The sequence below is a fragment of the Bos grunniens genome, chromosome 10 (genome assembly GCF_055505025.1).
Source record: "Bos grunniens cultivar Pamir isolate PY7600 chromosome 10, Bosgru_T2T1.0, whole genome shotgun sequence".
Taxonomy (NCBI): domain Eukaryota; kingdom Metazoa; phylum Chordata; class Mammalia; order Artiodactyla; family Bovidae; genus Bos; species Bos grunniens.
Window position 1 is genome coordinate 22,396,389 of NC_141174.1, and position 25,980 is coordinate 22,422,368.

Here is a 25,980-nt window from a genome sequence, read left to right on the forward strand (position 1 = left end):
AGAAACTTAACATTCTATAACTGCCTGTTTGTGTCTGATTTTCAATCATATCACTTCTGTTAGACAACCTGTAAGGGGGAGGATGTCTCTCTGATTTTAATCTTAAAGGTGGAGAAGACTAGGGATAATACAAGTGTGGGAAGAAAAATCAAGAGCTCTGTTAGGAACATATTAAGTCTGAGATGACTATTAGACATTCAAGGGAGGATTCAAGTAGATAGATGGATATAAAGAGCTGGAGTTCTAATTTTGAAAGTCTTCAGCTTATCATGACACTTAAAGCCACAAAACTACATGAGATCCCTTAGAAAAAGAATATAGAGGACATAAGTTAGAGATGCTGACCCACAGATATGTTTAATATTTTTTTTTGGGTCTCCACATTTTAAAAATGGTGTCAGAACTTTTAAATTAGTGGAGCTCACATTTTAAAAAATCTATTATGTTGAGTTTCTTTTTAAAGAACTGGACAATCTGGCAACACTTGGCTTGAACTGCACAGCAGCTTCTTCATTTACATAAGACACAAATTCTCTAATTCACCATAATGTCTTCTCAACACTGAAGCCAACTGTCATTTCCTATTTATCATTGTAGCTGTAAACCACTGTTTCTCCAATACAGAGAAATATTTCTCAGTCCATGTCCCTATCAAAAATAGGAAAATGGAAAATAGATCATAGACCTTGTGTTTAAAGAAAAAAGGAAGGGAACATATTTCTTTATGAAATTGAAAACTATTCCTATGCCTTCAAAAATGCAAAACAATCACTCTACATCATTCACTGACATTTCTTATCTGGACCTTGTAGGCATCTGAGTTTGAACTGGGGTGGGACAGAAGAGACCAAGCATAAGTCATCTCAATATTTAGATATGAGGTAGAAGGGGGATCAGAAAAGGAAAAAGAGGAAGACTAGGGGCTTCCCTGGTGGCTCAGTGGTAAAGAATCCACCTGCCAATGCAGGAGACATGGGTTCGATCCCTGGTCCAGGAAGAGCCCACATGTCTTGGAGCAGCTAAGCCCATGAGCTATTGAGCCTGTGCTCTGAAGCCTGGAAGCTGCCACTACTGAGCCCATGTGCCTCAACTACTGAAGCCTATGCACTCTGGAGCCCGTGCTCTGCAGCAGCAGAAGCCCCCGCAGCGAGAAGCCCTGCACCGCAACTAGAGAAAAGCCTGCGCAGCAGCAAAGACTCAGCACAGCCAAAAATAAAAATGAATTAAACAATTTTTTTTTAAAGAGGAAAGACCAGTAAGATAGGAAATAGGAGAGTGTGATGGCATGAAAGCCAGAGAGAATGTCTCGTGCAGGAATTACACAGATGCTCTGGAGAGCTAGCATAACATGATTCCAAATAGGTGTCCACTGGATTGGAAAACAAGAAAGCCATCAACTTCATCACTTTCAGTGCAGCAGTATGATAGGATGTCAGATTAGAGTAGGTTGAAGAATAGATGGAGAATAGCAAATTATACTCAGGCAAGTAGAAGAAAAGAAATAATGAAGAGCACAAATTGGTGTAATAGAACAAACAAACAATAAAGACCAACAATGCCAGAAGCCGATTTTTTTGAAAAGACTAATAACATTGATAAACACATGGAAGGAGTAATCAAGAAAAAAGAGAGAAGCAAATAAGCAATGTCAAAAATGAAAAAGGAGCCGTCCTCACATATCCATCTGATAGGGAAAAAAATTGTTAGAGGATATTATAAACAATACATCTGTAATTTAAAATTTTGAAAAAAAAAAGATTTAGATTAAAAATATAATTTATCAAAACAGACATGAAGAAATAGGAAACATGAATAGCCTCCAAACTATCTTAATATTGTATTCATAATTCAGAAACCTCCCTTAAAAGAAAATTCCAGATGGTTTCACCAGTAGATTTTAATCAAACATTTAAGGAAAAAAGAACTGACAATCTTACACAAACTTTTCCAGAGAACACAAAAATAATGAACATCCCTAACCTATTGTATGAAGCCAGCCTCATACTTTAATCAAACTCTGACAAGGTAATTTCTAGAAAGTAGAATTATAAGCCAGTATCCCTCATGAATATAGATTTTTTTAAAAAACACTAGCAAAATGAAATCAGCAATGTATAAGGAGAATAAGACATCATGACCAAGTTGGGTTTATTCCAGGAATTTGAAAATTAATGTATTTCATCACAGCAACAGACTAACGGAGAAAAACGACATACTCATCTCAAGAAATGCAGAAAAGGCACTTGATAAAATTCAACAACTATTCATGATTTAAAAAAAACTTTTAAAAAGTTGAAGTATAATTGATTTATAAAATTGTTAGTTTCAGGTGTAGGGCAAAGTGATTCAGTTATATATATATTTCAGATTAATTTCCGTTATAGGTTATTACAAGATATATAATAAACCTTTGCTGTTTATCTATTTTATGTATAACAATTTACATCTGTTAATCCCACACTCCTAGTTTATCCCTCCTCCACCCCCTTTTCCCTTTGTTAAATAGAAAACTGATTTGTTGTCTATGTATGTGAATCTATTACTGTTTCGTATATAGATTCATTTGTATCATATTAGGTGATATCCTAGAATATCTGCCTTTGTCTGACTCAGTATCCTCTGGGTCCATCTATGTTGCTCCAACAACAATATTTCATTTTTCAAAAAAAAAAAAAAAACTTCTAGTGAATTCCCTGGCAGTCTGGCAATTAGGACTCCATGCTTTCACTGCCAAGGGCCTGGGTTCACTTCCTGGTTAGGGAACTAAGATCACACAAGCGACCAGAAAAACAAAACAACATAAAAAATCTTAAGTACCAAGAATAGGGACTTCCCTCGTTGTCCCATGGTTAAGCCTCTGTGCTCCCAATGCAGGGGGCCCAGGTTTGGTCCCTGGTCAGGGAACTAGATTTCACAGGCTGCAAGGAAGATCCAAGTGCTACAACTAAGACCCAGCACAGCCAAATAAATTAAAAAGAAAAAGAAACCAAGAATAGAATTGAATATATTTAATCTGTAAACAAACCTTACTGCAGATAACATTTGTTGTGTTCAGTTGCTAAGTCATATCCGACTAGGTGAGACCCCATGGACTGCAGAACGCCAGGCTTCCCTGTCCTTCACTATCTCCCAGAGTTTGCCCAGACTAATGTCCATTGAGTCGATGATGCTATGCAACCAACATACTCAATGAGAAAATGTTAAAAGCTGTCATTCTACGATAGGGAATGAATCAAGGATGCCTACTATCACCACTCATACAGTAGGGCAGGAAAAAAAATACAAAGTGTAAGGACTGGAAAGAAAATTCTCACTTCACAGATGACATAACAGTTTACACAGAAATCAAAAAGAATCTACAAGTAATTAGAATTAATAAGTGGGTTTAGTTAAGTTCTTTAATAAAATGACATTTCTATCTATCAGAAACAACATCTTTTAAGATTTCACTTATAATAGAATTTATTAAATCTCAGAAAACTACAAATACATTACTAAGAGAAGTTAATGATCTAAATAAATATTTTTATATTAGAAAACTCAATATTAGAATAAGGTCAATTCCTCACAAACTGATCTATTAGATCCAATGCAATCAAAATATCAAGAATTTTTCTTTGTTAGAACTTGAAAAGTCAGTTCTAAAATATTTAAGGAAATGCAAAGGACTGAGAATATCCAAGACCTTCTGGGAAAATAACAAGATAGACAGTCTTGCTGGGACTTCCTTGGAGGTCCAGTGGTTAAGACTCTGTGCTTCCACTGCAGGGCGGGCACAGGTTCAATCTCTGGTCAGAGAACTTAAGATCAGGACAGGAAGAAAAAAAAGGAAGTGTTGCTGTCACAGATATCGAGAGTCATTACGAAGCAACCGTAACTAAGACAGTTTGTGACCGCCGGTGGAAGAACAGAAAATTAGATTACTAGAGTGTCCAGAAATAGATAAACTCATATACAGATACTTGTTTTATAGTAAAGTATCATTGGAGAAGGAAATGGCAACCCACTCCAGTACTCTTGCCTGAAGACTCCTATGGACGGAGGACCCTGGTGGGCTACAGTCCATGGGGTCACAAAGAGTCGGACACGACTGAGCAAATGCTTAGTAGCAGTAGTTAGTATCACTGCACAGCAGTGAAGAAAAATTTTATCTTTTCAACCAATGGTGCTAGGACAACTGAATATCCATGAGGGGAAAATGAAACTCAACTATACCTCACATCATACACACACACACACTCAATTCCAGATAGAGTATAAAATCTAAATGTGCAAGGTTAAAACTACAAAACTCCAAGAAAATAATATAGGAGAGTACACTCATGACTAGAGAGATAAGGTAAGGCTTGTTATACAGCACTATATAGATTTTTTGATCATCAAGCTTTAAAAGAATGTAAAGGCAATCCACAGAATGGGGGAAGACATTTACAACACATTTAACTCACAAAGCGTTCATAACTATACTATAAAAGAACTCCTATAAATCAGTAAGAAAAAGGAAACTTGATTAAAAAAAAAAAAGGAGGCAAGTGACTTGAACAGCTACTCCATTAAAAAAAGATATCCAAATGATCAATAAAATTTTTTTAAAAAGATGCTCAATCTCAGGGCTAATCAGGGATATGCAAATTAAAACCACAATAAAATATTACTACACATCCATTAGAAGAGCTAAAATTTTAAAATCTGACAGTACCAGATGTGGACAAGGATATAGGACAAAGGCAGTTTTCATACAGTCTTAGTGAGAAGTTAAATTTTTAGAACCACTTCTGAAAACAGCTGAAAATAACGGGTACACTCATTACTACTGATGAGGGTAAACTAGTTAAAACCATCTGGGAATACAATTTAGCATTATTTATAAGAGTTAAAGATATACATAAAACTCCAAGACCCAGGACTCCACTCATAAATACTGTACGCCCAATAATAAGTGCATTTGTTCACTTCACATTCTTCGAAACAGCCCCAAACCGTGAACAAACCAAAAGTTCATCAACATTAAAATGGATGAACAAATCAGGATATATTCCCACAATGGCCATATGGTAATGAAATCAGTCACTCACAACAACGGTAAACATCACGAGCATAATGTTGGAACAAAGGAAGCCAGACACAAAATACACACTAGATATTTTCATTTACATTAAACTTTAAAAGCAGACAAAACTTAACTACAGTGTCTAGGGATGCATGTTTAAGTAGTAAAAGTATAAAGAAAGACAAGAAAGTAAATACCATAAAATCAAGATAACAGTAACCCTGGTGGGGGGGACAATGATTACAAGGGGCCACAAGGGGAGCTTCTGGGGTGGCTAGCAAATACTGTTGCTTAACCTAGTCTCCAGTTACACACTGTTCTCTTTAGATAAACCATCTAGCTGTTATATTAATATTTTTGTTCTAGGCACTTTTCTTGATGTGTTTTATTTCACAATAAAAAAAAGTTTTAAAAAAAGATTCAAGGAGTAAGTTAAATAGCAGATTACACAAAATGAAAGAAATAAAAAGGGAACTGAAAAGAGACCTGAAGAAATTGTGCAGAATAAATCCAGAGATTAAGACATGTTTAATATAAAAGAGATTACAAGACATGTAGGAGAGCAAAAAAGTTCAGAATATAGCTGATCAAATTTCAGCAAGAAAGAAGAGGTGAAAGAGGAGGGGTGAGAAGAGGAGGAAGAGAAGAAAAAACAGGGTGAAGGCAGCCTTCAAAGAGAATTTAGAACTGAGGTGCAACACCAGTCACCACATCCAGATCTCTCTCTGAATCCCAAGCAGGAAGTACAGAAAGACGACAACACTTAGTCTCTCTTAGATTATTAGTGAATCTTCAGAATCAGCAATTCAAAAAGAAGATATTAAAAGTGTCTACAAAAAATCTGAGTACGTATAAAGAATCAACATTTAGACAGACAGTTACTTTCAACAGCAACAATGGAAGCCAGAAGACAGTGGAAAGCGACCTTGAAACTGATAAGCTGCTAAACGAGAATTTTGTATCCAGTGAAAATATCTTCAAAGATCAAAAGCAAAATAAGGACACTTTCAGAACAATGGGGTTCCCTGATGGCACAGACAGTAAAGAATCTGCCTGCAATGCAAGAGACCCAGGTTCAATCCCTGGGTCTGGAAGATCCTTCGGAGAAGGGAATGGCAACCCACTCCAGTATTCTTGCCTGGAGAATCCCAAATTCAGAGGAGCCTGGGTGGGCTACAGTCTATGGGGTCGCAAAGAGTCAGATACGAATGAGCAACTAACCCTTTCACTTTCACAGAATAATAATAATTAATTTACTATCAATGAGCCCTCAAAAAGTGAACTTCTAAACAACAGCCTTAAAGAGGATGATGCCGGAAAGTTCTGAGATACAAGGAAAGATGAGCAAAGAAAAAGGTAAACACTTTGGTAAATCTAAACAAATACTGACTGTATAAAACAAGGACAAAAATAATAACTAAGCAAATACACAAAAGCAAACGAAAGAGAAAGGGAATCGGAGATGGAAGAATGGAAAGGAGGATGGATGAAGGTTTTTCTGTGGCAGCAATCAGGGAAATGCAATCACATCCGAAGGGAGGAGTGGCATCAGCAGAAGTTCAATACACTGAAAGCTAAAACAAAGGGGGTTTTGGATTATTTGCCACTTTAACTCACTCTGCTATAGTAAACATATCACTATTAAATCAATAGCTGTTACTAACTATTCACTTCATCCTACCCTATTGTTTCTGCAGTTATACTTCATTTGGTTGGAATAATCAAGGTGTTTGACAAATGAGAATTTTCCTAATCTACTAAAGCTCAATGTTTACTAATGCTTTCTTCTATTGTTGCTGGTGTAAACATTTCTAAAATAACATAGAAATATGTTAATATTTCTAAAATGACATAATTCTTATACAAACAACTAAAAATTCCCAATCCTTTCCTGATGGCCCAAGGTCACTGGTATAAACTACTACTCAACTATTGCTGATATAAAGAAATCCCCTCAGTAGCTCTGTAAGGCCTTGTGTGAATACTAAACTTTTCCCACAGCATCAGGTGTTCTCTTCTTGGTCATCACTGTATTGGCGTCTTTAGTTCCTCCTACCACCTGTGATCTGATTTGGTGGCAGCTATTCTGCTTGGGGCCTCCTTTGATTACATTTCCTGGCTCCTAACTGTACTCCAGATATCCAGAACACAGAGATAACAGAATCTTGGCAAGGTAGTATGCTGAATTAATAAGAGATGTGGAAAATTCTTAAGAGATAGGAATAACAGACCTCCTGACCTGCCTCCTGAGAAATCTGTATGCAGGTCAGGAAGCAACAGTTAGAACTGGACATGGAACAACAGACTGGTTCCAAATAGGAAAAGGAGTACGTCAAGGCTGTATATTGTCACCTGATTATTTAACTTATATGCAGAGTACATCATGAGAAATGCTGGACTGGATGAAGCACAAGCTGGAATCAAGATTGCTGGGAGAAATATCAATAACCTCAAATATGATGATGACACCACCCTTATAGTAGAAAGGGAAGAAGAACTAAAGAGCCTCTTGATGAAAGTGAAAGAGGAGAGTGAAAAAGTTGGCTTAAACCTCAACATTCAGAAAACTAAGATCATGGCATCCAGTCCTATCACTTCAAGGCAAATAGATGGGAAACAGTGGAAACAGTGACAGATTTTATTTTGGGGGGCTCCAAAATCACCACAGATGGTGACTGCAGCCATGAAATTAAAAGATGCTTACTCCTTGGAAGAAAAGTTATGACCAACCTAGACAGCATATTAAAAAAGCAGAGACATTACTTTGCCAACAAAGGTCCATCTAGTCAAGGCTATGGTTTTTCCAGTCGGAGAAGGCAATGGCACCCCACTCCAGTACTTTTGCCTGGAAAATCCCATGGATGGAGGAGCCTGGTAGGCTGCAGTCCATGGGGTCGCTAAGAGTCAGACACGACTGAGCGACTTCGCTTTCACTTTTCACTTTCATGCACTGGAGAAGGAAATGGCAACCCACTCCAGCGTTCTTGCCTGGAGAATCCCAGGGACGGGGGAGCCTGGTGACTGCCATCTATGGGGTCACACAGAGTCGGACACAACTGAAGTGACTTAGCATAGCATAGCATAGCATAGCATGGTTTTTCCAGTAGTCATGTATGGATGTGAGAGTTGGACTATAAAGAAAGCTGAGTGGCGAAGAATTGATGCTTTTGAACTGTGATGTTGGAGAAGACTCTTGAGAGTCCCTTGGACTGCAAGGATATCTAACCAGTCCATCCTAAAGGAAATCAGTCCTGAATATTCATTGGAAGGACTGATGCTAAAGCTGAAACTCCAACACTTCGGCCACCTGATGTGAAGAGCTGACTCATTTGAAAAGACCCTGATGCTGGGAAAGATTGAAGGCGGGAGGAGAAGGGGACAACAGAGGATGAGATGATTGGATGGCATCACCAACTCAATAAACATGAGTTTGAGTAAACTCCGGGAGTTGGTGATGGACTGGGAGGTCTGGCGTTTTGTAGTCCGTGGGGTTGCAAAGAGTCGGACATGACTAAGCAACTGAACTGAACTAAGAACAAGCTAATTCTCCTTTAATCTTATCCTCTATTTGACTACTCAAGACCTCTGGAAAAGTGGAAAATACTTGTTTCAGTTTTGCTTTTTAACTTACCCACTCACAATCAATTCCAAGCACTGGAAAATCTTCTATCTCACTCCTAAGTGAGGGCTCAATTTGATTCCACTCCGCCTCCTGAGACACAGTCATCACCTTTGCTCCGAGGATCCTCTCTTCCCATGAGGCTCTGGGGGCAATGGAGTGCGGCTGGTCCTCTCCTGGAGCAGGCAGCTCTCTCCCGCCTGGCACTTGCTGCTGCTGCTGCTGCTGCTGCTGCTGCGACAGCCGCCGCCGGGTCACCGGGCTTGATTTACTCCTCCGGCGCTGGAAGCCCTTCCACAGGACAAACCCTCCGACAGCCACACCAAGAAGGGTGGTCACTGTCAAGGCCACTAAGTGTTTAGACATCTTCAACTTTCCTGCTGTTTAGGAAAGCATATCACTAACCCCGCAATCTGAAAAACAAACAGCAACACTATATTTACAAACAGAATTTGAAGCTACACAGAAACAAGTACCCCCTCCACCCCGCAAAAAAAAAAAGGTTCCATTCACAATCCACGTAACCACAAACTTAAACAATCGCCACAAATTTCTATGTGAAACAGTGCTATTTTAATTTTCCCCCCTTTTGGTATGTCCTGTACTCTACTTCTGGGCTTCCCAGATGGCTCAGTGGCAAAGAATCTGTCTGTCATTGCAGGAAAATGCAGGAGAACAGGGTTCGATCCCTGGGTAGGGAAGATAAGCAGGAGAAGGAAACAGCAACCCACTCTAGTATTCTTACCCGGAGAATCCCACGGACAGAGGAGCCTGGAGGGCTACAGTCCACAGCGTCACAGAGAGTCGGACAGGACTGAGCGATTGAGCACACACGCAGGTGCTCTACCTGTATCTCCATCCTCATCCAAGGAAAAAACCCTGCCCTCTATCAGTTGCCCAGGGCTCTCTTAATCCTACAAAATCAAAATAGAAAAAATCTAGACTCTTACTTCCACTTGCTGATGTAATGTGAGTAAATTTTAGTTAATGGGTCTTCCTTGGGTTGTTTGTGCTTAAACCCTCAATTTCTAACAGTTGAACAGAAACATCTGCTTTGCAATTTGAAAAATCTAATCACCAGCGAGTTGGTGGGGAGACTTTTACTTTTCTAGAAGGTGTGAGCTGTAGGGGATGGAACACACAGGCCTGAGTAAATGTGGACTTTCTGTTGTTTCAGAAGTTCTCAGTAGTTCTCCCATAGAAAACACATTCAATTACTGAGGATAAACTAGGGCAATGCAAAAGAGAAGACAGGCTAGAATGAAAAAGAGCAGAACTTAGAGAGCCAAGAGGGGGCTGCAATTTGAAATGTTCACAAGGTCAAAACAGGATAACATAAATAAGTGAAGCAAGCCAAGTGCAAGAGAAAATTGACACAGATGTCCTATTAAATATGTAGGCACTGTCTTCCTTTCTATCACAAAATAGTTTCTTCTACATTTTTCATATGTGAAATAAAATTTATTATTTTAGGGCAAGACAAGAAAACCAAAAAATTTTTTCTGTCCTTTGGCCTCCTCTCTCTTCCCACTGTGCATTATGTATCTGCACTATGCATTAACCTAAACTTGCCCATCGGCAGAAATACCTGCTCAGTCATAAAGAGCAATATTCTCTTAGCATCAATAAGACAACTCCTCAGAGATAACATTCCTTCTTGATCTCACAAGGGATCACATGGCACTTAGATCTTGGTAATATAAATGGGCAATAATACAACATCTGATGTACAGCCCTAGGTCCCAAAAATCTTTTATAACTGTGCCTTGACTTCTCAGTGATGGAACAATTCTCAGCTTTCTGAGATGTTCTTCCCAGGTTACAATCCTCCAATTTGGCTCAAATAAAACCTTTCATTTCTTCCTTGGATTAACTGATTAACTTTTTTACCGATACTTACAATATGGTTTTTGACCACCTATCTTTTGCTTTCCTATTTTTGATAGAAAACATAGGTATATACTACTATTTCTGTACTATTTTTAAAACAACAGTAAAAGTGGAACAATAGGGAATGGCTATCCACTCCAGTATTCTTGTCTGGAGAATTCCAAGAACAGAGCCTGGCAGGCTACAGTCCATGGGGTCGAAAAGAGTGGGACACGGCTGAGCGACGAAGACTTTCCCTTTCACAAGGGTAACAATAAATGCCAAGTGGCCTTTGGCCTCTGTAATGGAGGGAAAACGTGGGAGAGCGATCATCGAGCACCAGCTGCTGTGCTCTTCCTCACCTATTTGCGAAGTAGACCCAGTATATTCAGATTATCTTGATGACTTAAGAGAAGTTAGATACCTGAATTTTATGTGAAATGTCACCGTTTTCAAGTGTCAGCAACAAATTTCGTTTCTGAAACCCTGCCAGCAAAATAAAAAAAGTCTGAGGTTTCAATAAATTTTAAAAATAATTTAAAACTTAAACTATTTTGGGTTCTGGGGCTACCCATCTGTAGTCTCTGACCTAAAATCTACACTGTTCAAAGACACAGCAATTTGCTAGACCCCACCTATACTTTTCAAATAGCCATGTATAGATGTGAGAGTTGGACCATAAAGAAGGCTGCTGTGCTTAGTCACTCAGTCATGTCTGACTCTTTGCAAACCCATGTACTAAAGCCCATGAGGCTCCACTATCCATGGGGATTCTCCAAGACAAGAATACTGGAGTGGGTTGCCCTGCCCTCCTCCAGGGGATCTTCCCAACCCAGGGATCGAACTCAGGTCTCCCACACTGCAGGCGGATTCTTTACCTTCTGAGCCACCAAAGTAGCCCAAAGAAGGCTGGGCACCAAAGAATTGATGTTTTCAAATTGTGGTGCTGGAGAAGCTTCTTGAGAGTCCCTTGGACAGCAAGGAGATCAAACCAGTCAATCCCAAAGGAAATCAACCCTGAATTGGAAGGATTGATGCTGAAGCTGAAGCTTCAGTTCTTTGGCCACCTGATGCAAAGAGCCGCAAACTCTAGGGGATAGTGAAGGACAGGGAAGCCTGGCACGCTGCAGCCCATGGGGTCGCAGAGTCGAAGAGGACTTAGCAAATGAACAACAATACTGCTCGGTGACTCTTGGTTTCCATTCAACGTGTACTTGATTTTGTTTCAGCCACACCACATGGCTTTTGGGATCTCAGTTCAAGACCAGAGATTGAACCCGGGCCACCAAAGAAAGCCCAGGATCCTAACCAAAAAGCCACCAAGGAACTCCCAATGTGTACTGTTTTTATCAATTTTTATAAGTTTCAACAACAAATTTTTTTAAATACTTTAATATTTACAACAACTGATCATTATGCCTACAGAGACATTCAGCACTGGAGAGAAAATGGAATCACAACAGTTATTACAGTACTAATGAAAACAATAAAATGGCTATGCTTCTCTTAAAATACATTTTTGCAGAAAAATAACAATAACCTCAGATATGCAGATGACACCACCCTTATGGCAGAAAGTGAAGAGGAACTAAAAAGCCTCTTGATGAAAGTGAAAGTGGAGAGTGAAAAAGTTGGCTTAAAGCTCAACATTCAGAAAACGAAGATCACGGCATCTGGTCCCATCACTTCATGGGAAATAGATGGGGAAACAGTGTCAGACTTTATTTCTCTGGGCTCCAAAATCACTGCAGATGGTGACTGCAGCCATGAGATTAAAAGACGCTTACTCCTTGGAAGGAAAGTTATGACCAACCTAGATAGCATATTCAAAAGCAGAGACATTACTTTGCCAACAAAGGTCTGTCTAGTCAAGGCTATGGTTTTTCCTGTGGTCATGTACGGATGTGAGAGTTGAACTGTGAAGAAGGCTGAGCACCGAAGAACTGATGCTTCTGAACTGTGATGTTGGAGAATATTCTTGAGAGTCCCTTGGACCGCAAGGAGATCCAACCAGTTCATTCTGAAGGAGATCAGCCCTGGGATTTCTTTGGAAGGAATGATGCTAAAGCTGAAACTCCAGTACTTTGGCCACCTCATGCGAAGAGTTGACTCATTGGAAAAGACTCTGATGCTGGGAGGGATTGGGGGCAGGAGGAGAAGGGGATGACAGAGGATGAGATGGCTGGATGGCATCACTGACTCGATGGACTTGAGTCTGAATGAACTCCAGGAGTTGGTGATGGACAGGGAGGCCTGGAGTGCTGCAATTCATGGGGTCGCAAAGAGTCGGACACGACTGAGTGACTGATCTGATCTGATCTGATCTAGTTCATTACAGCCTGTGGCCCTACCCAATAGCTTGTAGGCACCAATGTTTGGATGCCTCAGGCCAAACAACTAACTGGGTGGTGACACAGCCAGGCTACCTAAAGACTTCCTGAGCCCACAGCCCCCTCCAGACACTAAGAGGCAACTAAGAATTTGCATATGTGCATGCGTGCTCGTCCAAGGTAAGGAGCAGCGGCTGCGCCTTGCTGGAGCAGCCGTGAAGAGATACCCCACGTCCAAGGTAAGAGAAACCCAAGTAAGACGGTTAGGTGTTGCAAGAGGGCATCAGAGGGCAGACACACTGAAACCATCAGAGATCAGATCAGATCAGATCAGTCGCTCAGTTGTGTCCGACTCTTTGCAACCCCATGAATCGCAGCACGCCAGGCTTCCCTGTCCACCACCAACTCCCAGAGTTCACCGAGACTCACGTCCATCAAGTCAGTGATGCCATCCAGCCATCTCATCCTCTGTCGTCCCCTTCTCCTTCCTGCCCCCAATCCCTCCCAGCATCGGAGTCTTTTCCATACTCACTGAAACCATACTCACAGGAAAGTAGTCAATCTAATCACACTAGGACCACAGCCTTGTCTAACTCAATGAAACTAAGCCATGCCCATGGGGCAACCCAAGATGGGCGGGTCATGGTGGAGAGATCTGACAGAATGTGGTCCACTGGAGAAAGGAATGGCAAACCACTTCAGTATTCTTGCCTTGAGAACCCCACGAACAGTATGAAAAGGCAAAATGATAGGATACTGAAAGAGGAACTCCCCAGGTCAGTAGGTGCCCAATATGCTACTGGAGATCAGTGGAGAAATAACTCCAGAAAGAATGAAGGGATGGAGCCAAAGCAAAAACAATACCCAGCTGTGGGTGTGACTGGTGATAGAAGCAAGGTCCGATGCTATAAAGAGCAACATTGCATAGGAACCTGGAATGTCAGGTCCATGAATCAAGGCAAATTGCAAGTGGTCAAACAAGAGATGGCAAGAGTGAATGTCGACATTCTAGGAATCAGCGAACTGAAATGGACTGGAATGGGTGAATTTAACTCAGATGACTCTTATATCTACTACTGCGGGCAGGAATCCCTCAGAAGAAATGGAGTAGCCATCATGGTCAACAAAAGAGTCCGAAATGCAGTACTTGGATGCAATCTCAAAAACGACAGAATGATCTCTGTTCGTTTCCAAGGCAAACCATTCAGTATCACAGTAATCCAAGCCTATGCCCCAAACAGTTAACGCTGAAGAAGCTGAAGTTGAATGGTTCTATGAAGACCTACAAGACCTTTTAGAACTAACATCCAAAAAAGATGTCCTTTTCATTATAGGGGACTGGAATGCAAAAGTAGGAAGTCAAGAAACACCTGGAGTAACAGGCAAATTTGGCCTTGGAATACGGAATGAAGCAGGGCAAAGACTAATAGAGTTTTGCCAAGAAAATGCACTAGTCATAGCAAACACCCTCTTCCAACAACACAAGAGAAGACTCTACACATGGACATCACCAGATGGTCAACACGGAAATCAGTTTGATTATATTCTTTGCAGCCAAAGATGGAGACGCTCTATACAGTCAACAAAAACAAGACCAGGAGCTGACTGTGGCTCAGATCATGAACTCCTTATTGCCAAATTCAGACTGAAATTGAAGAAAGTAGGGAAAACCACTAGACCATTCAGGTATGACCTAAATCAAATCCCTTATGATTATACAGTGGAAGTGAGAAATAGATTTAAGGGCCTAGATCTGATAGATAGAGTGCCTGATGAACTATGGAATGAGGTTCGTGACATTGTACAGGAGACAGGGATCAAGACCATCCCCATGGAAAAGAAATGCAAAAAAGCTAAACGGCTCTCTGGGGAGGCCTTACAAATAGCTGTGAAAAGAAGAGAAGTGAACAGCAAAGGAGAAAAGGAAAGATATAAGCATCTGAATGCAGAGTTCCAAAGAATAGCAAGAAGAGATAAGAAAGCTTTCCTCAGCGATCAATGCAAAGAAATAGAGGAAATAGAGGAAAATGGGAAAGACTAGAGATCTCTTCAAGAGAATCAGAGATACCAAGGGAACATTTCATGCAAAGATGGGCTCAATAAAGGACACAAATGGTATGGACCTAAGAGAAGCAGAAGATATTAAGAAGAGATGGCAAAATACACAGAAGAACTGTACAAAAAAGATCTTCACCTCCCAGATAATCACGATGGTGTGATCACTGATCTAGAGCCAGACATCCTGGAATGTGAAGTCAAGTGGGCCTTAGAAAGCATCACTACTTGGAGAAGGAAATGGCAACCCACTCCAGTATTCTTGCCTAGAGAATCCTGTGGACAGAGGAGCCTGGTGGGCTGCTGTCCATAGGGTCGCATAGAGTCGGACACAACAGAAGCGACTTAGCATGCGTGCCTTGGAGAAGGAAATGGCAACCCATTCCAGTATTCTTGCCTGGAGAATCCCAGGGACAGAGGAGCCTGGTGGGCTGCCGTCTATGGGGTCGCACAGAGTCAGACACAACTGAAGCGGCTTAGCTGTAGCAGCAGCAATGCCACAAAGTGAAAATATAGGTCACTAACTACAAACCACCAAACGGTTCCATTTCCACTTAAACCAAGGTCATACACTTTATGTCTGAACTTTTTTTATTTTTTGTTTCATTCATATCTTGGTAGTCTTCCCTGCTTTCCAATAAAGTTTTTCTATGAGGGCTATTAAAAAAAAAAGAAAGAAAGAAAGCATCACTACGAACAAAGCTAGTGGAGGTGATAGAATTCCAGTTGAGCTATTTCAAATCCTGAAAGATGATGCTGTCAAAGTGCTGCACTCAATATACCAGCAAATTTGGAAAACTCAGCAGTGGACACAGGACTGGAAAAGGTCAGTTTTCATTCCAATCCCAAAGAAAGGCAATGCCAAAGAATGCTCAAACTACTGCACAATTGCACTCATCTCACATGCTAGTAAAGTAATGCTCAAAATTCTCCAAGCCAGGCTTCAGCAGTATGTGAACTGTGAACTTCCTGATGTTCAAGCTGGTTTTAGAAAAGGCAGAGGGACCAGAGATCAAACTGCTAACATCCACCACATCATGGAAAAGGCAAGAGAGTTCCAGAAAAACACCTATTTCTTCTTTATTGACTATGCCAAAGCCTTTGACTCTGTGGATCACAATCAACTGTGGAAAATTGTGAAAGAGATGGGAATACCAGACCACCTGACCTGCCTCTTGAGAAATCTGTATGCAGGTCAGGAAGCAATAGTTAGAACTGTACATGGAACAACAGACTGGTTCCAAATAGGAAAAGAAGTACGTCAAGGCTGTATATTGTCACCCTGCTTATTTAACTTATATGCAGAGTACATCATGAGAAACGCTGGACTGGAAGAAGCACAAGCTGGAATCAAGATTGCCGGGAGAAATATCAACAACCTCAGATATGATGATGACACCACCCTTATGGCAGAAAGTGAAGAGGAACTAAAAAGCCTCTTGATGAAAGTGAAAGTGGAGAGTGAAAAAGTTGGCTTAAAGCTCAACATTCAGAAAACGAAGATCATGGCATCCGGTCCCATCACTTCATGGGAAATAGATGGGGAAACAGGGGAAACAGTGTCAGACTTTATTTTTCTGGGCTCCAAAATCACTGCAGATGGTGACTGCAGCCATGAAATTAAAAGACGCTTACTCCTTGAAAGGAAAGTTATGACCAACCTAGATAGCATATTCAAAAGCAGAGACATTACTTTGCCAACAAAGATTCGTCTAGTCAAGGCTATGGTTTTTCCTGTGGTCATGTATGGGTGTGAGAGTTGGACTGTGAAGAAGGCTGAGCACCGAAGAATTGATGCTTTTGAACTGTGATGTTGGAGAAGATTCTTGAGAGTCCCTTGGACTGTAAGGAGATCCAACCAGTCCATTCTGAAGGAGATCAGCCCTGGGATTTCTTTGGAAGGAATGATGCTAAAGCTGAAACTCCAGTACTTTGGCCACCTCATGCGAAGAGTTGACTCATTGGAAAAGACTCTGATGCTGGGAAGGACTGGGAGCAGGAGGAGAAAGGGACGACAGTGGATGAGATGGCTGGATGGCATGATTGACTCGATGGACGTGAGTCTGAGTGAACTCCAGGAATTGGTGATGGACAAGGAGGCCTGGCGTGCTGCGATTCATGGTGTCGCAAAGAGTCAGACACTACTGAGTGATTGAACTGAACTGAACTGAACTGAATATGTGCTCAGTTGCTTCAGTCATGTCTGATACTGTGTGACTCTATGGACTGTAGCTCACCAGGCTCCTCTGTCCATGGGATTCTCCATGCAAGAATACTGGAATGGGTTGCCATGCCTTCCTCCAGGGTATCTTCCCACCCCAGGAATCGAACCTGCATCTCTTAAGTCTCCTGCACTGTCAGGCAAGTTCTTTACCACCTATGCCACTTGGGAAGCCCAAGAGTTTGCATGCCCCACCTAAAGATCAAGCATGCCACAACGAGGAAGACTGAAGATCCCGTGTGCCACAACTAAGATCTGGCACAGCCAAGTAAATAAAAATATTTAAAAATTAATTTAAAAAATATCTTTAAACAACTTCATTCCCTGAAAGAGTGGGGGTGGGGTGGGGTGCTTCCCTGGTGGTCCAGTGGTTAAGAGTCTGCTTACCAATGCAGGAGACATGGGTTCAGTCCTTGCTCCAGGAAGATTCTACATGCTGCAGGGCAACTAAGCTGGTGTGCCACAACTACTGAGCCTGCGCGCCTAGAGCCCACGGTCTGCAACAAGAGAAGCCACTGGAATGAGAAGCCCAGGCACCACATTGAAGAGTAGCCCCTGCTCACCACAATCAGAGAAAGCCTCAGCAACGAAGACCCAGGAGAGCCAAAAATAAATAAATCTGAAAAAAAAAAAGAACTACCCTATGACCCAGCAATTCCACTCCTGAGTGTATACTCCCAAAAAACTGAAACACTAATTTGAAAAGATACATGTATCCCAATGTTCAGTGAAGCAGTATGTACAATAGCCAAGACATGGAAGCAACCCAAATGTCCATCACCAGATGAATGGATAAAGAAGATGGGGTATATATACACAATGGAGTATTATTTGGCCATAAGAAAGAATAAAATAATGCCACTTGCAACAACATGGATGCACCTGGAGATTACCATACTAAGTGAAGTCAGACAGAGAAAGACGAATACCATATGATATCACTTAAATGTGAAATCTAAAAAAATGAAACAAATGAACTTATGGGCAAAACAGAAACACACCCACAGAGAAAACAAACATGATTACCAAAGAGGAAGGAGGAGTAGGGATAAAACAGGAGTTTTGGATTAATATACATACCTTACTATACATAAAATAGATAACTAATAAGGATCTACTGTATAGCATAGTACATAAAATATACTCAATATTTTCTAATAATCTATAAGGGAAAAGCCATATATACCTGAATACAAGTGTAAAACTTTTGAAAACTGTAAAGTACTATAGAATATAAAGGATCTTTCATTCAATTTAAGGAAAGAGAATATGAACAGAGTTCCCCCTAAGAGGACAACCCCTCAAATCTGCACTCTGGACTGAAAACAGGGGCTGAGTTCATGTTATACTTACAAAAGGAAACTCTTAGCCAAGAAACTAAAACCAAAGATGAGTTCTGTTAGAAAAGGACAGAGCTGATCATAAAACTGTTTCCACCATGCAAGAAACATTCAGGACTGGCACGGAAGATCAGTCCCTACAAGAGTGTTCACAAATTAAAGAAAACAACACAAAACCCCAAACCCTAAAACCAATAAAAATCGCTCACAGAACCAGAAAAAAAACAAACAAAAAAAAACCACAATCATATCTGAGATGTGAAAGAGACTTCAAAGTAACAATCAGGGAAATTCAGGAAAATAAAATCTAAAGCATGAACAGGAGACAACAAAAAGTAGAATTTCTAGATATGAAAAACATTTGTTAAAATTTTTTTAAAAACTCAATACTCAACAAACAGTGGATCAGAGAGCGAGAGAGGAAGAGTTACTGAACTGAAGATAAATCTGAGGAAGTCACTCAGAATGCATCACAAAGATAAAGAGATTAAGAAATATAAGAACAGACACAAAGGATGGATTCAGAAACTCAATATCCAGAAAAGGAAGATTTGGAAGATGAAGGAGGTCAGACTTGGTACAGTTCTCTGAGTCCAAGTTGGATACATTAAATATATCCACAAAAAGACTTGTATAAGCATATTCATAACAGCTTTATTCATAACAGCCCCAAACTGGAAACAGCCCAAGTGGTACATCCATACAATACAATGTTAATCAAGAATAAAAAGGAACTTATTACTAATACATGCAACCTGGATGAATCTCAAATAACCTTAGGCTGAGTGAAAGAAGACAGATATAAAAGAGATACTGTATAGTTCTATTTATATATAAAGAACATCTATTTATATATATATTTAGAACAGCTAAAACTAATCTATGGTAGAAAAAAAATCTGAACAATAGTTGCCTCGGAGAGAGGTGGGTGCAGAGAAGAGACATTTAAGCCGTGCACTGCACGACAAAAAGGAGCCAGTTAGGCCCAATTCCAGGGAAAAGCATTTCAGATAGGAAGGAAACTTCTGAAATTGTAGTAAAGTTCCGTATGTTGATGGAGCTGTGGGTTACACAAGTGTATGCAATTTTTTAAACTTAGGGATATTTCTGATTTTTCTCCTGTTGGCTTGACTTATGAATTAATGACTGCTGGTTCATTCACTGTCTATCTTTCCCACCAGAATGTAAACCCCATGAAAATAGGGACCTCAAATGCGTCTTCACCTTAACTGGCTTCTTAATTTATATATAACTATCTCCAGCAATTAGCACAGAGCGGATAACAATAAACAGTTACTAGATGAATAAAACAATTCAAGGTATTATATGCTAACATTTTATGATAGATATTTCTAATTCAATTATCAGACTACAAAACTGTTTATTCACATGAAACTAAAAAAAATGTCTTCCCTTATTGAGCTATGATACTATAAACAAGCAGTATGGTTCAACACTGGGCTAGGAGTGAGAAAAATCAAATCTTGGGTTATAAATGGAATGTCTGTGTCCCTCTGAAATTCATGAGGAAATCTCAAACTCCGGGGCCTCTGGAAGGTAATTAGGATCAGATGAGATCATAAGGGTAGAGCCCTAGTGAATAGAATTGAAAGTGAAAGTGAAGTTGCTCAGTCGTGTCCAGCTCTTTGTAACTCCATGGACTATAGCCTACCAGGCTCCTCTGTCCATGGGGTTTTCCAGGCAATAGTACTGGAGTGGATTGCCATTTCCTTCTCCAGGGGATCTTCCCAACCCAGGGATCGAACCCGGGTCTCCTGCATTGTAGACAGACACTTTACAGTCTGAGCCACCAGTGAACAGGATTAGTGCCAGGAAAAAGAGACCTTGTTTCTCTCTGATCTCTGCCACTATGGATACAATAAGAAGTTGTTAGCAGCCTGTAGCCCAGAAGACTCAACCATGCTGGCAATCTGATCTTGGACTTCCAGACTCCAAAACTGTTAGAACTGGTGTCTCTAAGCCACCCAGTCTGTGGTATTCTATAAATACAGACTAAGATACCTCGCTAAGGACTGGGCTCTGGGATCCAAAGCTTTCAATGCTTTACCATCTTCAGTGACAAAGGATCTGCCATTCTTTTTTAAAAAACTGTATTAAAAATTATATAAAATAATAGCATAAAATAACTGTTATCACATCCAACTCTTTTCCGACTCCAATTAGAAAGACTTTTTTTTTTTTAAGGACTGATTTTTTATTTTATGATATTATACATGTTTTAATGCCATTCTCCCAAATCATCCCCTCCCCGCTCTCCCACAGAGTCCAAAAGACTATTCTATACATCTGTGTCTCTTTTGCTGTCTCGCATACAGGGTTGTCGTTACCATCTTTCTAAATTCCATGTATATGCATTAGTATACTGTATTGGTGTTTTTCTTTCTGGCTTACTTCACTCTGTATAATAGGCTCCAGTTTCATCCACCTCATTAGAACTGATTCAAATGTATTCTTTTTAATAGCTGAGTAATACTCCATTGTGTATATGTACCACAGCTTTCGTATCCATTCATCTGCTGATGGACATCTAGGTTGCTTCCATGTCCTGGCTATTATAAACAGTGCTGCGATGAACACTGGGGTACACGTGTCTCTTTCAATTCTGGAGAAGCATGTTTTTTTAAGTGGTGCTTTTTAGAGATGGGCTTCCCTGGTGGCTCAGACTGTAAAAAAAAATATCTGCCTGCAAAGCAGACTTGGGTTCAATCTCTGAGTTGGGAAGATCCTCTGGAGAAGGGCATGGCAACCCACGCCAGTATTCTTGCCTGGAGAATTCCATGGACAGAGGAGACTGTCAGGCCACAGAGCACAGCATCGCAAAGAGTTGGACATGATTGAGTGACTAACACTTCATTTTCACTTTTAGAGACAGGCAAAGTAAGTTTCCCACTTTTTCCCACTTAACACTTAAGACTTATGATTATATTCCTGAAAGAAATCTCATTTTAATGAATTAAACAATAAGTTAAAATGTTCAGAGAGCAGCAGAAGGTCAAGGATAAAGACATAAGCCCCAGAGTCAACACCCTGGGCCTCTGCCACTTGCTATATTGTTATTGTTGTTTTACTCCGTTGTGCTGTCTCTTTCGTGACCCCATGGACTGCCAGACTCCTCTGTACAAGGGATTTTTCAGGCAAGAATACTGGAGTAGGTTGCCATTTCCTTCTCCAGGGGATCTTTCTGACCCAGGGATTAAACCCTCGCCTCCTGCATTAGCAGGCAGATTCTTTACCACGGAGCCACCATGGAAGCCCTAGTGGCTATATAAACTCGGGCAATTCACTGAACTGCTAAGTCTCAGTTGCCTTATCAGTAAAATGAGAAGGATAGTACCTACCATGTCGGATTATTGTAAGGCTTAAGTAAGATGACGAAATAGCTTGACTTAGCATATTGGCTAGCACTTTAGAGTTCAATAAATGTTCAATATGACTACTACTGGGTTCTAAAACCACAGCAGTCTTATTAAAGGGAAACAAAGAACTAGAGTTAAAATCTAAAAGCCAAATTCAGCTCTCACACAGTTCAAGATTTCTTTCCTTCGTAATCCTGACAGATCATGACCTGATCTCTACCTGAATACTTCCAGAAACAGAGTTCATTACCTTAAGAGGCAGTTTTTGTTGAAACATTCTTGCATTCTGTAAAAGTTCCCTACATGGAAATTTTTCTCTTTGATGCTCAGTCTGGCCTCTGAAATGACAAAAGTATTTACTCTTTCCTAAGAGCTTGTGAAATATGTGAAAACAGCTCTTACGACTTCCCTTGGTACATTCTACTTAATCCAATTAGTCTTCCTGGGACCTAGTTTACAGACCACTCGCCATTATGGCTAGATCCTTCTGAATGGCTCCAAGCTTGCCAATGTATCTCTTAAAATGTGGCACCCAGGTCTGTATTCAATACTTGAGACGTGGTCTAATTGGTGTAGTCTACATTGGTACTATTACTTCCCAGGCTCAGGGCCCTATATTTTACTCACGCTGGATGAAATGATAGGTGTTTGAACAGCAGAATCGCATTGATGATTCATACAGAGTTTGTGGTAAGTAAAGTTCACTGAAATCACACTGAATTCCCCATTTTCTATGCTTGTATACTTTGCACTCAATCCAAAATTTTACGTTTCTTTCTTCTAAATTTCTTCTTGTATGTTTCAACCAAACATTTTATCCTTTGAGATTAATCTGGATTTAAAAATATATATATTTGTTCATTTATTTATTGCACAAGGGCTTTCTCTAGTTGATGAGAGCAAGGGGAGAGTGGGGGCTACTCTCTTCCTGTGGAGCACAGGCTCTAGGGCATGGGCGCTTCAGCAGTTGTGGCCCACTGGCTTAGCTGCCCAAGAGGGATCCTCCTGGAGCAGGGATCAAACCCGTGTCCCCGGCATTGGAAGGGGGATTCTTAACCACTTATCCACCAGGGAAGCCCCTCAATTTGCATCTTGATTGTGCCTTCCCCCCCAACTTACAAGTTTTTGTATAGAAAAGCGAATTTTTGTTTTCTGTGAAAATAACATCTTCTAACATGTGTTTTTATTAATTCATTTTTCAAATTTATTTTTGTATTTCACACTACCTTCATGGCTAATAATGCTAAAATCAGGTTATGTTAAAGCAGAATACTTAAAAAAAAAAACAAACAGAGCATTATTGATTTGCTTCCATTGAGAAGGGCTCCCTCAGACCTGGAATTCCCAAGCAGCCAGGTTCCCACTTATTATTTACCATCATGTGGCCTGTGAAAAAGAAAATCCTAATAGGGAAACTGAAGGAGCAAGTAGGGTACCTCCATATGAAGGAACTCTTGGCAACATTCAAAACAGTTCTTAATTCATTTTTATATGGACAAATTTTGTGGGGTATTTTTCCCCCCAGTCAAGGGATTCATTCAGTAAACACGTACACAGCCCTTTCAATAAACCAAACACTGTGCTGGACTCTGAGTAAAAAGAGTTAAAAGGCCAATCTGCTTTCAAAAATGCAGGATTCAGAAAAGGAGAAGTGGGTACACTGAACAATTTGCAATATAGTGAGGTAACACAAACCACAGAAGCACACACGAGCACACGAGTACAGGATGGCCAAGAAGAGGAGTGGGAATTATTAAGAGAAACACTTGCTGAGAGGGGTGAGCTCTGAGACTGGTACTGGTGTTAAAAAACAAGCAAACCAGGGCCTTCCCTGGGGTCCAGTGGTTAAGAATACACCTTCCAGTCCCTGGTCGTGGGACTCAGACCCCACATGCCTCAGGGCAACTAAGCCCTCACACCCGACTAGAGAAGTCTGCATGCTGCAACGAAGGCCCAGCACAGCCAACAATAATAAATAAATATATTTTAAAATTAAAAAAAAAATTTTAATGAGCAAGCATTCTCTAGGTGCACCAGGCAGAAAGAAGGGCACTCCAGGCAGAGGGAACAACAGCACGTGCAAAGATATGAAAGGCACGAAGCGTCATCGCACAAGCGGAAAAGTTCAAGCAAACTTAACATGCACCATAAGCGCAAAATTCTGAATTCCAAAGACTGACTCTTAAAAAAAAATAAAAACTATCTTATTGATAATTTCCATATTGATTTTTTTTTAATACTCATTTTTGGCTGTGCTGGGTCTAAGCTGCTGCACAGGCTTTTCTCTAACTGTGTCGAGCAGGGGCGACTCTTCAATGCGGTGCGAGGGTTTCTCATCTCGGTGGCTTCCCTTGTTGCGGAGTACGGGCTCCAGGGCACTCGAGCTTCAGTAGCTGCAGCTCCCGGGTTCTAGAGAACAGGCTCCAAAGTTGTGGCACACGGGCCTAGCTGCTCCGCAGCATGTGGGATCTTCCCGGACCAGGGATCAAACCCGTGTCTCCTGCACTGGCAGGTGGATTCTTCACCACTGAGCCACCAGGGAAGCCCTTCCGTATCGACTTTTAAGGTGACCTTTTATTTCATTGTAGTAAAACATACACAAAATTTACATTTTAACATTTTTAAGAGTATCATTCAGTGGCATAACTGCATCCACAAGGTTACGCAATCATCACCACTATCCATTTCTTTCTTTTTTTTTAATTTTTATTTATTTGGCTGCATCATGTCTTGGTTGTGGCAAACAGGCTTAGTGGCCCAGCAGCTTGTGGGATCTTAGTTCCCCAACCAGGGATAAAACCTGTGCCCCCTGCATTGGCAGGCAGATGCCCAACCACTGAGCCACCAGGGAAGTCCCATCCCTATTGATTTCTAGAACTACTTCATCATCCCAAACAAACTCTGTACCATTAAACAGTAACTTCCCATTCCTCCCTCCCCAACTCTCAGTAACCTCTATTATACTTCCTATCTCAAGTAATTCCATACTGATTTTTTATATCTCACGTTGAAACGATAGTTTGGATCTACTGGGTTAAACAATACCTGTTAAAATTAAGTTCACCTGTTTCTTTTTATACTCTTACTGTGGCTAGTAGAAAGCTTTAAATTATGTATGGGGCTCACATAATATTTCAACTGGACAGCACTGTGCTAGAGCATAATGTGTAAGTAAGGAGACAGAGAGGAATGATGCTAGAGGGAGGAGATACAGGTCAAGTCATGAGAAGCCCTATATTACCTGGTAAGATAAGACCTTACAGGTAATGGAGAGCGAGTAAGAGACTTAGAATCGAAGTGACAGGTCTAGGCTCATATTTCAAAGAACACTGTGGTCACTGTGCATGCGCTAGACTGGATGAGGGTAAGGCTAGAGGCAGGCAGACCCATTAGATTAAGACTCACAATAGCAGAGCCAAGATGAGAAGAAGATTCAAATCAGGGCAGAAGAAGGCAGAATGCAAAAGAACACTAGTTCCTATCAGAACACTGGCGTCGGAGTAACCTGGATTAGTAAACAAGTCACAACTTTTACAACTTAGAATTTTGAAAGTGTAATGAATAGAAAACTAATAGCTTCCCAAACCCATTATAAAAATATGAAGAAAATCTCATTCATAATAGAAATATACACTATTTTAAAACTACAAACCACATGTTTTTAAACAAACATACACACAAAAACATTAAGTATAAACTCAACAAGAAATATGTAAGATCAACTGAACTGATCTGAACTGAATACGAAGAAACAAAGAAAACCTTACTGAAGGTAAGGTGTCACTTACAGAGCACGTTATCAAGTGCCAGGCTCTTTACACACATATGCCTATATATTTATGAATACATTACTCATTTAATCCTTTTTAACAATCCTCTACAGAAGGTACTATAATTACTGCATTTTTCTTTAATAAAGAAGAGCAGATACAGAAATACTCCAAATGTGCTCTAGAGCCCACACGCCACAACTAGAGAAGCCTGCATGTTGTAATGAAGACCCAACGCAGCCAAAACAAAAAAATAATTAATGCTGAAAAAAGAAATACTCAGAATAATGTAAATTAAATGCAAACTTAATTAAAAAAAATTTTTTTAATGAATTGATGATCAAGAAAG

At 40.4% G+C, this 25,980-nt stretch overlaps 1 protein-coding gene across 3 annotated transcripts in view; it reads right to left on the bottom strand.

Moving 5' to 3' along the window:
- The window catches only part of EXD2 (exonuclease 3'-5' domain containing 2), a 56,020-nt gene that overhangs the window by 24,574 nt on the left and 5,466 nt on the right, over window positions 1-25,980 (bottom strand). The window contains exons 1-2 of one of the 3 annotated variants that reach the window (XM_086320047.1): window positions 17,532-17,659; window positions 8,682-9,082 (exon numbers count right to left, since the gene is read on the bottom strand). In XM_086320047.1, coding sequence (XP_086176173.1) covers window positions 8,682-9,035 — 354 coding nt within the window. In that variant the 5' untranslated portion in view covers window positions 9,036-9,082; window positions 17,532-17,659. Of the gene's footprint in view, window positions 1-8,681; window positions 9,083-9,414; window positions 9,584-17,531; window positions 17,660-25,980 lie in introns of those variants that run through there. The other 2 variants (XM_086320046.1, XM_086320045.1) reach the window with 2 other exon arrangements.